The following is a 13,393-nucleotide window of genomic DNA, read 5'->3' as shown; positions in this document are numbered from 1 at the left end:
TATTTATCTTTCACTAGCTGTTCCCGCGACATCGTACGCGTGAAAATAGTTAGTTTGAATAATATTTCCAGTTTTTGCAACATTTTTCTTTACTGCTCCGTCCCTATTGGCTGTAGGGTGATGTTATAGCCTAAAGCCTTCCTCGATAAATGGGCTATCCAACACAAAAAGATTAGCGCGTTTAACCAAGCAACAAACTCTTCAGTTTTATAATATTAGTACCTATAGATTCATAGCAATAATATACAGGGTGGAAACGTTAAGTGATCTCACTCGATTATTTCTAAACTATACACGATATCGAAAAACTGATTACTGATTCTGAAAGTGCTTCACAAGCTCTTTCAAACGGTACCAATAATATGTTACAGAATAAACTGGATCTATCAGAAAATTCAATGTTTCCAGCTTCCATACATTTAGAACTACATAATATTAAAAACTATACAAGATATCCAAAAACAGGTTACTGATCCTGAAAGTGCTTCACGAGCTCTATCCACCGGTACCAATAATAGATTTCAAAATAAACTGGATCCATTCGAAAATTCAATGTTTCCAGCTTCCTGGGCGTTTTAAAGCCGTTACGAGCGTGTTCGATTGAATTGATTGATTTTTGTAGTAATCTGCTCCACCTGTTGAAGAAGTAGCTGTCTCTTATTATTATAACAACCTAGAGATTGAATCCACCTAATATTATCTAATTTTGTTATTAGCATTTAATTTTAAAGTTTTGATTGTACCCAAATTCCAATCTCTATCTACATCTGCGATGTGTTTTAACATGATTAAGCCTAATCAGACACAGATAATGTTAGTTAATCATAATATAAAAGAGAACTTCCTAATTAGGCCGTGTAGTTCTTAAAAAAGCCCTAGCCATGCAGAAACTAGTTATTTTAGCTGCCTGCATCGCTGCAGCCAGCGCTGCAAGTAAGTAGCGGACCCAGGATAAGATAGTTTTGTAAGTTAGGATTTCAGTTCCGCAAAAACTGCAGTAACTGTAGACCACGTAGTAAGTAAGCAAAATATACTTACCTAAGCTCAAAGAGAATTAACAGCCTTGCGTAGACCTTCAAGTCTGTTGAAACCCTAGACTCTTCTAGAAACCTTACAGCAAAGCTGTCATATGTGTTTTTGGCAAGTACATAACACCCGGTCTGCAAACCTTTTGTACCCTTTGCACCACCGGCCTGCACCACTGGTGGTGCAAAGGGTATTTTTAAATCCCTCTTGCACCACCAACAAATAGTGCTGTGCTACCATCGACTGTAAAACTAGTAGTAGACTGTAAAATACTTAATAATTTAATTGTTATAAATAAATCAAAACCTACCTAAAAGTTTTAATTTGTGTGTGTGTAAGTGCCTATAAACATTTCACTTCAGACCCACGATACCCCGGGCCTACATCCTACATACAACGAATAAAGTACCAGGGCAACATAACCATAAAGGAGCTATTTTATGATACATGTTTATTTCTCGGGTCAACCAAGAAGAATTTGATATAAGTAGCTCCTTTATGATTATGTTGCCCTGGTACTTTAGGAATTATTCGTTGTATGTAGGTATGAATGGTTGTTATTAATTTTTATGTTATGTTGTCAAATCTGTCCAGTAGTTTCGGAGCCTATTTAGTAGGTACAAACAAACAAACAATCAAATCTTTCTTCTTTATAATATTAATATTATATGATTATAGATAATCGTTTTACAGTTAATGGTAGGGCGGCACTATTGGTGGTGCAAAAGGGATTAAAAAATACCCTTTGCACCACCAGTGGTGCAGGCCGGTGGTGCAAAGGGTACAAAAGGGTCTGCAAAAATGCTTGCGACTTGTGTGATATTCTTGATGGACTGACGACTTCAAGAAAATATGACCAGTGGCGCGCTTTGCTGTCTTGTAATACCTCACGTCCTCTTTAACTGTCTAAATAAATCTCTTTCTAAATAACTATTTATCCACCTGTTAAAAGTCAGCAAGCCAGGTGCTTCTCTTGGTCTCTGATGATGAAGTTATAGGTACTAGGATAAAAAAAAAAAGCATAGATTTTTAAATACGTTTTCTGATTATATTTCAGCTCCCTGGAACAGTGGACTTAGCGGTAAGCATAGCACTATTTTTTATCAGGTGATTCAAATTACGGAAATTTCTACTTATGGAAATAAAATCTTTTAAAATAAATAACGTAAATATCTCACTACTGGAATCAAATAACTTACAAAACTTTGTATATTGCCTTTTTAACTGTCCTTACCTTCTATCGTTTTCAGTCCGTTTCGGGGTTGGTCTTACCGGTTGGGGTTCATCCTTCTTCATCTCCGTCCCGCAAACTCTGTCCGACGCCAAGAACTCCCGTTGGGTGGAGACCGCCAGGCCCGATGGCCCTCTCAGTAGCCTGGTGATGCTGTGCCCCTCACAGGACGATGTGGTCCTCTGCGCCCTCTATGATGACAACGATGATGTTGCTGGTCTGCAAGTTGCTGTAAGTTATTGCCAATTAAACCTATGCTTCTTGCTCAACTATTTTGTTGATAATGATTTCATAAGGGGAACGAGTCTCCTGGAGCATTTATCTATGTATCCAATAGAGGAAAATGTAAGATGTTCTTAAACATGATGAGACTAATCTTATGGTCGAGGACACTCCACTTGCGAATTCTTACAGGGTATTATTGGATAAGTGGCGCGTATAAGGGCTAAAAGAATCAGTGACAATATAAACACTGAAAAAGTCACATGAAAACTTCAACGAATTAACTGATTCAGCAGACCTAACTTAAGAAAATCCCTACTAATTATAGCGTAAAATTGTTATAATTTTTCATTCCAGCTGCCCACTGACAGCTACACCGACGCTGCTCTGGACTGGGAAACCCAAGGCTACACGAGCTGGACTGCGCCCGAAAACTCCAGTGGTGATGTCAGGACTTACTGGACCTTGCAGCAGTACTTTGTCTCTGAAGGTATGGGCCCGTTTTCTCTACAACCTGCATCTTCCATCATTACCTTTGGTTGTGAATGGTGTTGAATTTTTACCCCTATGGCCAAATGTTACATAAGTAATTTTAAATGTTACTTACTAACCCGAATCTGATAACAGACTTATCAGATGACATTGCCCGCTATTTACGATTATATCAAAGTTATGCTACTTACTTAGTAGGTACTAAATAAATCAAATAAATTAAAATTAGTACGTAGCGTACTAATTTTAATTTAATTGATTTATTTAGTAGTAGTTTAGCGTAGCGTGAGACCTAAACCTACGTGCAGCTGTTCATGTCCTCTGGCTTTAATGATGATGATGATTATGATGGATGTCTTATTCTTAAATCTAACTTGCTATACACATAATTGCAGTGATGGGTTAATAATACATTTTTCCTTCTTCGTACCTTTCTTACAACATATTTTCCATTTTTAAAGCTACCCTGAGAAAGAGCAAAGAGGAGCGCCGCGCCTCCCGCTCCCTCAGCCGTGGGGTGTTGCAAGAGGACGCCGTGTGGGTCACCGGCTTCAACGGGGACCTGGTTAAGATCTCCGGCAACGCCACCGAGGTCACCGACACCGCCACCTCCCTGTTCACTGAACAGGCCTGCGTCATTCTCATGGGTGAGATGATAAGTCACTGCTATTTCAAGCCAAGCTGCTCAAACAACAAGTGAACATTTTCTTTCAATATCCAGTTTTACATTTAGACAGTCTATGCAACGCAACATGGGCAGAAACAAAAGCATATTTTGTTTGTAGTAGGTTTTATTTAAGCCTATGACCATAAATGACACATCACACATGCTACAGCCAGATCCTCTAGATTTGCTTATTATAGAATCAGAGAATCAGCCTCGAGAAATTGCAGGGTCTTAAAGCTTGTGACTTTTTCTAACATTCCATCCAATGCCTACCTCCTATGATCTACTAATTATTGTACAGTCGCACAATAATTCGTGACAATCAAAGAAGCCAAAAAGTTCGCAACACGTCTTGGTTACAATTGGAATAAGGTTGTGTTGTCAACTTTTTGACCACTTTGGGTGTCAAGGACTATTTGACGCTGACTGTACTTACCGTTAGTCCTGCCCCGCAACATAATATTCTTATGTATCGTTCCAGGTCGCCACTACTACTACAACATGTCGCCCACCACCGAGTGCTCGTCCTCCACGCTGCTGCCGTGGTTCCCACTTCTGGACGTGCGCACTGAACAGCTGATCGGTACGGGCTTCATGTCGTTCGGCAAGCTGCCCGCTTCGGCCCTCGTCAAGGACTACTTCGAAAGACCCACTGAGAGTGACGTCAAGGTAAGGCTGGTTTTCGAATCGCGCTGACCGCTCGCTGATCGTCGGCGCTGACAAATCAAAATGTATGTAATTGAAGGAAACCAGCCTAAGACATAACAACACACTCGTCGTCGTTGTCGAACAACGTCGCATGTCTTCATCCGTCTAATTTGTTTTTGGGCATTAAACTACTCTGAAGTAGCTCCTTTAAATGACTTTATTATTATTTTTAAAAATTCATAAACATATCGGCGGATGTGATTATTCTAACGCAGTTTACAGACGTGTTCTTTTTTATCAACCGATTTTCGATCCGTCCGTCCCGTCCCGTCGTTGTTCGACGTTATTTAGGTACTTGCAAAAATTCTTGTAGTGAATGCGGCACTAGCCCATTTTGATAGATTCAGGCTCGAGAAATTCAATAAAAGCTTACGCCCGTATTCACAAACGATGCTTGCTTAAGTGAAACAGCAATTCGAATGCACAGCGTTGAAGAGCTCTGTGATTGGTTCATGTGTCACCCTGTGCGTTCACGCGCACTAGGTGATACACAAATGTGAAGGTGAGGTCTCTAACTCATTCATTCTCACTCGTTAGTTGCCAAATCGCACCTAGCATACAGTTTTCTTGGTCAAAATCAGTGGTTTGAAATTTTTAAATAGTTAATTATGTGGATTGACTACGGAACATCTAAACACCGTAAAACACTCATGCAGTCTTTTGTTTTTGGGAAATTTTACAATTGACTTTGACTTTGACAGATGATCGTGCCCAACGGTCCCGACTGTATCTACGAGCTGGCGGCGAGCCCCGGCCTGGTCACTATGCACATCTACTACGTGGATTCACCCTGGCTCATCAACTGCATCAACAACTAGGCTCAAGAAGCCCACGCTTTACCATCGAATGTATTATTTAATAAATTCCACAATAAACAGTTTTAAATGTAAACAACAGATAGTGATTTGTCATTATTACCACTAGTACCTACCAGTTTGCAGCCAACTCCTGCTAACGCTAACGCTGCTGAATAAGTAGTTACGATTTCTGAAAAGATGGAAAAAAGATTGTGTGAATTAGTAGATATTAAGACTTCTAAATAGGTACTTATTAGCAGTGGCGGCGTAGCATGGGTTGGCACCCGGGGCGATCGACCCCTACCCTGTACGTACACTAACATTTAATCCTTGTGAGTACTTATTTATTTAGGGATAGACACAGTACAATATCAATTTAGTTTACAATATGTTTTAGTAAGATTTTGAAGGCTAAATGACTATCCAACATTTAAAATTTCCACATAATAGGTATGTACCTTCTCGTCTCATTAAGTCATTAGACTGAATTCTACAACACCCTTCTGGAAACACAAAAAAATATGAATGTGGTCGCCTTATCACACTTAAAAATAAATTTTATCTGAAATGATGATACCTTAACAATGTAGGTAATCAAAAACTGTAATCCTTATCCTTTCTACAATTATCGCTATGCAAAATATGTATACTATATATCTTATTTTATTTATCTACTTACGTACTAAGATAGCTGAGAAACATGGTGAAATCATTTACGCATATGCACAAAAACATTGTTGCCGACTACCTACATGGAAACGCTTGGACGACTACACAAAGTGCCACTGCCACTAACTACTACAATACTCCGAGTTCGTTCGTTCGTTCGTTTCAGCCAAATGACGTCCACTGCTGGACAAAGGCCTCCTCCAAGGTTTTCCACAATGCACGGTCCTGCGCTGCCCGCATCCAGGCTCTTCCCGCGACCTTTACGAGATCGTCGGTCCACCTTGTAGGAGGCCTGCCCACGCTACGTCTTCCAGCCCGTGGTCGCCACTTGAGAACTTTTCTGCCCCAACGGCCATCGTCTCTACGAGCTATGTGCCCCGCCCACTCCGAGTATAGTTAGATAACAAAAGGCGTTACTTTAAATTACAAGCCGCTACCAACCGGGCAGCATGGAAAGCATTGAGGGAGGCCTATATTCAGCAGTGGACGTCCTATGGCTGAGATAATGATGATGTTACTATAAATTATTGCTATCAGGAGTAATATCACATGAGTAAATAAATCGATTCTTTACTCTTTTTTGAGTGCAAGTTACCTTTAACAGTATTATTTTGCCTATATTCCAGGATAATCAGTATGAGGGACGTCACATCATCTCTACAATTAGTCCAGTCATTTGGTAGTTTTACCTATAAAGTTTTCCGGGAGTAATGAAAATTGGTATCTACAATGTCACCGTAAAATTGTGAATTCCGTCAGATTATAATCTGACGTAGTTAAATTACAATCTAACCTAACCTAACCCACTGTTTTAGTTTACAATCTAACGCGTTATATTATAAACTGACAGAGTTCACAATTTCACGTTGACATATTATACAGGGTGACTGGAACTGAGCCCGCCATAGCTAATACGCGTATAGAGGAGGTCATTTGCTAATTATTGAACCTTACTTTCTATAACTAAAGTTTTATAGTTTAGGAGATATGACAATTTTATAATTTTTCAGATTTTTCCGAAATTTGACCTAAAAACTGCTTTAATTTTTTTTCTCGAGTGATTTCAACAGTTTTTTTTTATTAAATATTAATATTGAATATGTCTTTATTCAAATAAAATAAATTTCTGTTCCAGATAATGATTGAACAACTAGTTACGAGCCGCCAAAGTCTAACAAAAGTACAAACCACGATAAAAAATTCTACTTCGAATTCTTAAAAATATCTCTAGCTTCTCTTCTTTCTACACCTCAACGATCCTTCAACGATCATAGCAAATGTTGTGATAGGGATAGAGACATGCGATTTTTGGTTTTACAAAGATAATACGATAGAGAATAATACAAAGTAATAAAAACCACCGGTTATAGGGGCAGTTTTTGGAGAAAGAAGAACGGTCACGCCCCATACAAAAAAAAACCCAGACCCGACAGAAACGAAACATACCTCAGTTTTTTTGTCATGTCTTAATTAGTTAAATTATATATTTTTTAAATTCGAAATCTATGTATAACACCAAAATATTACCCTTTGTTTTTGTTCAGGCGTTATACAAAAACTAATACAAAATGCCTATTTATCACCAAAATTGGTAAATCTATGTATCTAAATGTCTATTACAGCTGCTATGGAATGTATCTAGGTGACCTGGAGATATAGCCGGATTATACAGGGTGGTTATACATATGGAACGATAAGTGATCTCACTCGATTATTTTTAAACTATACAAGATATCGAAAAACTAGTTGTCTCATTCTGAAAATGCTTCACGAGCTCTTTCAAATGGTACCAATAATAGGTTACAGATTATGGAAGCTGGTAACATTGAATTTTTGGATTTTGTAACTTCTCGTTTCTACACTGTATAATCCGGCTGTATCTCCAGGTCACCTAGATACATTCCATAGCAGCTGTAATAGACATTTAGGTACATACATTTACCAATAAGCGATACGGTGTTGCGTTACAATCGGCCATCCTGAAACAATTGCTCCCGCAATGGGAACAGAGAGGTTTGTGATTAGTTTTCCAGCAGATCTATTAAATCTTCAGTCTCCAACTGCTCGTCCGAGCTGCTGGCACTGTCAGACACAGGAGCTACACTTTGGTAAGGCTACAAAGAGTCTGCAGAAACTAATGCCGTAAAACTTTTGTATCTTCTTAAACCCTTGATGCTTCTGAGTTTGTACCTATCATTGCCAACAACTTTGGTTATAATATAGGAACTAGAATAGAGCTATGTAGCTTAGTGTTGACCTTAGCAGTACTACTAGTAGGAGCCTGTCTCCAAAGCACCAGATCACCTTCCTTATAAACATGAGCGTTTTTTTTTTCGACGTTTATCAAAATTACGTTTCATCCTGGCACTAGCTTTTGTTATACGATCACTTGCTTTCGCAGGTTTGCTCTTGTGTGGTTTCAACAACACGCCCCGGTATAGAAACATCGCATACTGACCTACCACTACGAGAAAACATCAACTCATATGGTTTAAACCCAGTAGTTTCATTAATGGTATTGTTTATACCCCAGACTACATCAGGCAACGAACTGGACCACTGTTACCCGCAGCCTCGCCCGGGTCCGTAGTACGCAAAGCATTGCGAATAGTTCTGTTTGTGCGTTCAACTTACCCATTAGCACGCGGGCATGAAATAGCTGTCCGTATGTTTAAACTGTTTATCTGTTCCTTTCTTAAAATATCTACTAGTAAATGCCTTCTTATGATCGGTTACTAGTCTATCAGGATATCCAAACAAACTAAAATCCCTTTTAGTACTCTGATAGTTTCTATTGAGTTTACTGTTCGAGTTGGTTCCGTCCGCAATCACAAATTTACAAAATGCGTCGGTTATCACTAACATTTATACGCTTGCCCTTTTTATTTTGTTCTACAGAATATGGTCTACGTGGACCATTCGAAAAGGCTCGGTTGGTTTGGGAACAGGGTGCAACATACCTTCCTTATTGCTATGTTCGCCTTTCCCATAAGCACAATGTAAAACTGTTACATATTTACGAATAAATCGTGACATTTTAGGAAACCAAAAATCAGTTTTGATCAATTCTAGGTACCTATACAACGTTTTAATCCTACCGTACCCTTTTTCGTCATGATGCATTTGAACTAGGTATTTATCACCTAGCTGTTCTGGAGCATCTTATTGAATCTTACCAACTAATGGGAATTACTACCAGACGATTCCCGTATAGTGTTTTTCGGTAAAACATATCATTTATCAACACAAAATCTTTTGTTATATCGAGGTTTGCCGTACTACTTTTTAAGTGATCAAGTATAATTTTTAATTTATCGCCTTGAGACTGAAATTTACTGAGGTTTACTGAGACTTGAAACATTAAATAAATTTAGACACACTTTAAACAAATGGCTGTTAGCTAAGTGCTTCTACTCCATAAGAACTCCAAAGGAATAAAGGTTAACATTGTAATGTGTATTTTATGAATCACATTTAGTATTATAATTCAATTTAAGTATATAAGGTGTTATTTTTTAAACTGATCATACTTTACCAACGCATTTAATAAAATCATACAATTACAATCCAAGTGTTTTTAAAAAAAATTCAGGCTAGTTTTTGTTTTTACTTTTCCTAACAAAAAAAAGATATTATTTTTACAACCATCCTGTCAACAACAAGCCTCTCTCTCTTTCTTTACTCATTTCATTCATACGAGTACGAACAATGGCCGCGCGCGTTCATTCAACGTTCACACACATAAAGGTTAGATTACACTAAACCTACGTTACCAAAAATTATCACTCGTGAGTATGTACGATGTTACGTCATGTTAATAGGTACTACGCGCTGGGAGAAACAAAATCTAGTCACATAAGTAGGTAAATAAGTGTATTTTCATTAGTGTAATAGCGGGGGACTTTTCCAACGAACCGAGGCGAATCATCCGCGTTAAACTAGAAATTTAAAAAAGGATAGAAATTGGAATTCAATATCTACGGTTTCGTAATGCCTACGCAATTATTTAGAGACGTAATAAAAAATTGATAGGTACATACCTATTACTACTTCGCTTCGCTTCAGTGGAAATGCACCCTAATAATATTGAATATGAATAGGTGTTGTAAATAAAACTCACTGATCAATTTTCCTGGTTTTAATTCCTAAATTATGATTTGCCATCACACTTTAGATTCATTGTTGTTATTTAAAGTTCCTAGGTTATTATTACACTAATCACAATACATTTTGAACGTCAAGCCTTTGTTGAATGTTCACGTAAACACTGTCTTGCACTGTCTAGTCCAGCCACGATCGAATTGAGGTAATGCTTCCGGGCTGCACACTTGCTTGCTGTTCACTAGACACCAGTACACCACAAAAGTACACCACGTCGGATGTTGTATTCACAATTCGCGCACTAACTTTTTTACGGAAAAAGTCCCTTTCGCGTAAACAAGCACTCATCTGTCCAAATCACACTGTAGGAATGTACTTAGGTAGACTTCCGCAATATCCATCGATAGAACTCGGTCGCGGTCGTGGCCCTCTGGCAACAACTCCTTGATAAGGCATTCCGTATCAGGGTTGCCAACTCTACGTATTTTTACGTAGATCTACGTATTTTAAGCCTTCCTTGCAAACCTACGAACTTTAGTCCCGGAATCTACGTATTTTCTATCAAATTTGCAAAATAGGCTAAATAAATAATAAATAAATAAATCTTTGGACAATTTCACACAGCGCCAGCTAGCCCCAAAGTAAGCAACTTAATGCTTGTGTTTATGGGTGCTAGCTTAACGGATATACCACTTATATACTTTTTTTTAAATACATAAATATTATACATAGTCACACCCAGACCCGTCACAGAAATTAAAATTCATCATTTCAATTTCTGCCCGGGCGGGAATCGAACCCGGGACCTCTCGGCATAGTAGTCCGTTCTGAACCACTACACCAAACGGCCGACAAAAAATGGGCATAGTTTCCTTTACTTTCGCGAAAAAGTTAATAAACGTTCCGTTTTATACTAACGCACACCACTTGCCTGCCTCGCCACTCAACACATCGCGCCAAAACAGATGACTCATGTCACATGGGTTATAATCCGATCACGGTTATTTGCTTATTTGGCATGTGGCAAAAGTCGGAACTAATGTTATTTTGACATTTCCCCATACAAAAAATGCTGTACAGCGCCCCCCTGTAAATATTTAATTTGTCTGAAAACATTTATGAAAATGATATACAATAAAAGTGTACTTTACTATTTTTAGGGTAATATAAATTGTCGTTTTATTACTTTTATCTACCCCTACTCTCTTCCTTTCACTCAGAAAAAAAAGTACGTAGATCTACGTATTTTCTATATGGAAATTGTACCATTTCTACGTATTTTTCTAATCTGTCCTACGACTTTTTCAAAATCCGAGTTGGCAACACTGTTCCGTATTTTTACACAAAAGCTGCCGTCTGCGGCGCTCGCATCTGGGTACCGCCAGCACTGTGCCGGTGATTGAAATTGAAATCCAGAACTTCGTCCTCGAAGCGCACGGGATCTCGTCAAGTCAGGATACGGCTGCGCTCCCTGAAGCGCTGCGCGGCTCCAAACAAGCAAGGTGTGAAGGTTTTCGACTCGTCAATGTTTCTCGTTGGCCAGTTAGTGTGCCCGAAACATAATTTCACCTGCGTTTTATTATTTATCAAGCGCGGCATTCTAATAACTCGCACACACACTGCAATACGTTTGGGCACATTGGACGGACTGGGACGATTGTTTATGTTGTTGCGCTCCCGCATGCCGATCGGCGCCGCGGCGGCTCGGCGCGGGCTGTGGGCGCGGAGCGACTGGCAGCGATATCAATATGGCCGACTCACGAGGCGCGGCACGTGGCAGCGGTCGTTGCCCTCGCCGGCTACTACGATAGTGCGTAAACGAATACTCACCGCGCTCAAAGGATGATTTATTTTTTATTTTGTTTCGAAACATTCTTTGTCGTTTTACTCGAAAACTAGCCTGAATTTTTTTGAAAAAACACGGGTCTTATTTATATGATTTTATTAGATGTGTTCGTAAAGTATGATCAGTTAAAAAATTAACACCTTATATAACCTAGACATATAATGGAATCGGAATTAATCACTTCATTGTATTTTTAATTATTTACTAAAATGTGCTTTATTAAGTAACTATTTTATGATCAAACCACTGTACCATATTCTTGGAAATAAATGTTATCTTATCTTGAACTGTATGAAACCAATCTGAAATTTGTAACTGTATGACGACTCAGGGGCATCGACGTGACGCATCCTCTCGCCTGGGTTGTATTCAACACTAACTTATATCATAATCTTGAGTAAAAAAAATAACCACAACCTTGCGATTCGTAGGATAATATCACGCTTCGTTAAAGTAGCTCGCACTGCAGTACAGTCAATTACAATTTTGACATGTTTACCTACTACATACACACGAAATTTTCGTAACGACTCGACTACCGCCAATGTTTCGAGTTCGTAGCTAAGTATGATACATGCTCTCTTCCTTACAAGTAAGTAACGCCGCTAAAGTACATGACGGGTCGTAAAGTTTCATCGTAGAGTTTCATCGTAGAGACGATGGCCGTTGGGGCAGGAAAGTTCTCGAGTGGCGACCACGGGCTGGAAGACGTAGCGTGGGCAGGCCTCCTACTAGGTGGACCGACGATCTGGTAAAGGTCGCGGGAAGAGCCTGGATGCGGGCAGCGCAGGACCGTTCATTGTGGAAAACCTTGGGGGAGGCCTTTGTCCAGCAGTGGACGTCATTTGGCTGAAACGAACGAACGAAAGTTTCATCAGATTGTCGTTGTAATAATATACCCGCTATTCCTGATTTGCATGCATCTGTACGTATTTCTGTCGGCAAGGCGGAATTTTATAATGCTAAAACCGGCTTAGCGCAAATACACTTTTTCAGTTCCTCAAAACTGGCGATTTGTTTACTTACTATCCCAAACACAAGTATTTTTTTGTTTTGTTTAGATGAGTTAACGGACGGGCTATTCAAATTCAAATTCAATGTGCGTCCACTAGAGCAGTCGAACTTGAACCTAAAAACTAGTACTGTTTGAATCATTTTTATTTGTAGTTTTAATCATTTAATTTCGATTATAAGAATTTTAGACTAGGAGCCGGCTGATTTGTGTATTGAGTACCTAATAACCTATTTTTTAAATTAAAAAAAATAAAATGATGATATCCTGACTTCACTATACCATTTATATGCCCATGTTAACATGGGCTAGTGTCGGCTCATATACCCATTTACCTAACACCCTGTATACAAGTAACGAACTTGTTTCCAAAGGCTCAAATATTTGTGGCGTTTCTAAACGCAACCACTTTAATTTTTATTTAAATACTGTACGAGCACGATCGTACATCCTGCTGCACCGTCAGCATCGACCGCCGGGCGACCCATGAACCCTGAACGTGCACCGTTGGCACTCTACACCGACGGCACACTAGCAAATACTTATAATTGTGTATACTAAGTAAATCATGTATAAATAGCAATAAGAAACAGCAATAAAACAGATATCAACCGTCCGTCGT

The 13,393-nt window shown here is 39.0% G+C and overlaps 1 protein-coding gene across 1 annotated transcript; it reads left to right on the top strand.

The window, feature by feature from the left end:
• The first annotated feature begins 847 nt into the window (after positions 1-847).
• Positions 848-5,242, top strand: LOC135080425 (uncharacterized). The gene is made up of 7 exons (XM_063975060.1): positions 848-933; positions 2,084-2,107; positions 2,277-2,488; positions 2,837-2,969; positions 3,433-3,618; positions 4,120-4,307; positions 5,048-5,242. The coding sequence occupies exons 1-7, from the start codon at positions 882-884 to the stop codon at positions 5,162-5,164; spliced, it is 912 nt and encodes a 303-aa protein (XP_063831130.1). The 5' UTR covers positions 848-881; the 3' UTR covers positions 5,165-5,242.
• The last annotated feature ends 8,151 nt before the right edge of the window (positions 5,243-13,393 follow it).

Source organism: Ostrinia nubilalis, chromosome 18, assembly GCF_963855985.1.
Source record: "Ostrinia nubilalis chromosome 18, ilOstNubi1.1, whole genome shotgun sequence".
Taxonomy (NCBI): Eukaryota; Metazoa; Arthropoda; class Insecta; order Lepidoptera; family Crambidae; genus Ostrinia; species Ostrinia nubilalis.
Note: the sequence above shows the minus strand (reverse complement) of the source record. Positions and strands in the feature narration are given on the sequence as shown.